At 35.9% G+C, this 1,229-nt stretch overlaps 1 protein-coding gene across 1 annotated transcript in view; it reads left to right on the top strand.

Moving 5' to 3' along the window:
- The window catches only part of LOC110320215 (carbonic anhydrase 1-like), a 23,345-nt gene that overhangs the window by 8,914 nt on the left and 13,202 nt on the right, over positions 1-1,229 (top strand). Inside the window, exons 3-4 of the mRNA XM_021196131.1 lie at positions 120-215; positions 766-828. Of these exons, the coding sequence (XP_021051790.1) occupies positions 120-215; positions 766-828 (159 nt within the window). The remainder of the gene's footprint in view (positions 1-119; positions 216-765; positions 829-1,229) is intronic.

Below are 1,229 nucleotides of genomic sequence, written 5' to 3'. Positions count from 1 at the left end.
TTTTATCTACCTGTGCCAAGATATATCTTCAGATATAACACATTCACATTTAACTCATCATGCATCTTTCCCTTTGCATCAGTACTCATAACAAACTATTTGCATGTCGCCTCTTTTAGCTTCACTTAGTTCACTGGAATTCTGCAAAGTACTCCAGTGCTTCTGAAGCCATCTCAAAGGCTGACGGACTGGCAATCCTTGGGGTGTTGATGAAGGTAAGGTATGGGTGCTTACACCACTCTGTCTCTTGATCTTTAAAATGGTAGATATCCTGAAACTTATCATTTAAACTTATATATTACCATTGAAGAGATACTCTGATAGNAGTCATCATCAGACTGGGTGACTAAGTGACTTTGGGGATTACAGTATTTGGCGGTGACTTTCGTCAAACGCTTATTTAGAATATGACAAAAAATGAGTTAGATATAACTAACAACAAATGAAAGTGAAGATGTAGCTTTTTATCATAGTCTTGATAACCATCTAGAGTTTGTCTGATGTAGCTTTCATCATCTCATTCACCATTAAATATAGCCATGTTTTCAGTTTACTGTGTTTTTTTTATGTATTCATGAGAAATTTACAGAGTACAAGATCCCATAAAGGTACATACCTCAAAAAATTTCTTCTTTTGGAGCAAAACAAAATCCCATCTTCCTCTCTTTAGTTATTTATGTTAATTGAAATTAAATTTTAACTAGAGTATTTTATAAATCCCAATCTCTATCTCATACATTCTTTCTTTTTCCTTTAACTCTCTAGGTTGGTNCAGCCAACCCAAGCCTGCAGAAAGTACTTGATGCTCTAAACTCAGTTAAAACCAAGGTAAATAAACTAAGCGAGCTAATTAAATCAACAACACACATAAATACAGGAATCATTCAGCTCCCTGTTTGGAACAGGAAGCATCATGACAGGTGTAGAAGGTACCAATCAAAAGGTACCATGGAGCATGCACTGGAGAACCAGATGCAACGGTTGGCTTTGCCTTGTTTACTTGACGCTTGTTCCTTTCAGCAATGTACAACACTCAGTCATTTTTGATCTCTTAAATACTGATCACATGCTAGTGAAAGATTTCAGTTCAATAAGCTGATTTCTCTAGTAATGCAAAAATATGGGCAGAGCATATTTGAGAACTATGATTCTGAACTAAACTCAGAACCCTGATTGGATTTTCTGAAATGCACCTCCTCAGAGTTACTGTTTTAACATCGAATCCTAGA

Source organism: Mus pahari, chromosome 4 (genome assembly GCF_900095145.1).
Source record: "Mus pahari chromosome 4, PAHARI_EIJ_v1.1, whole genome shotgun sequence".
Lineage (NCBI taxonomy): Eukaryota > Metazoa > Chordata > Mammalia > Rodentia > Muridae > Mus > Mus pahari.
Note: the sequence above shows the minus strand (reverse complement) of the source record. Positions and strands in the feature narration are given on the sequence as shown.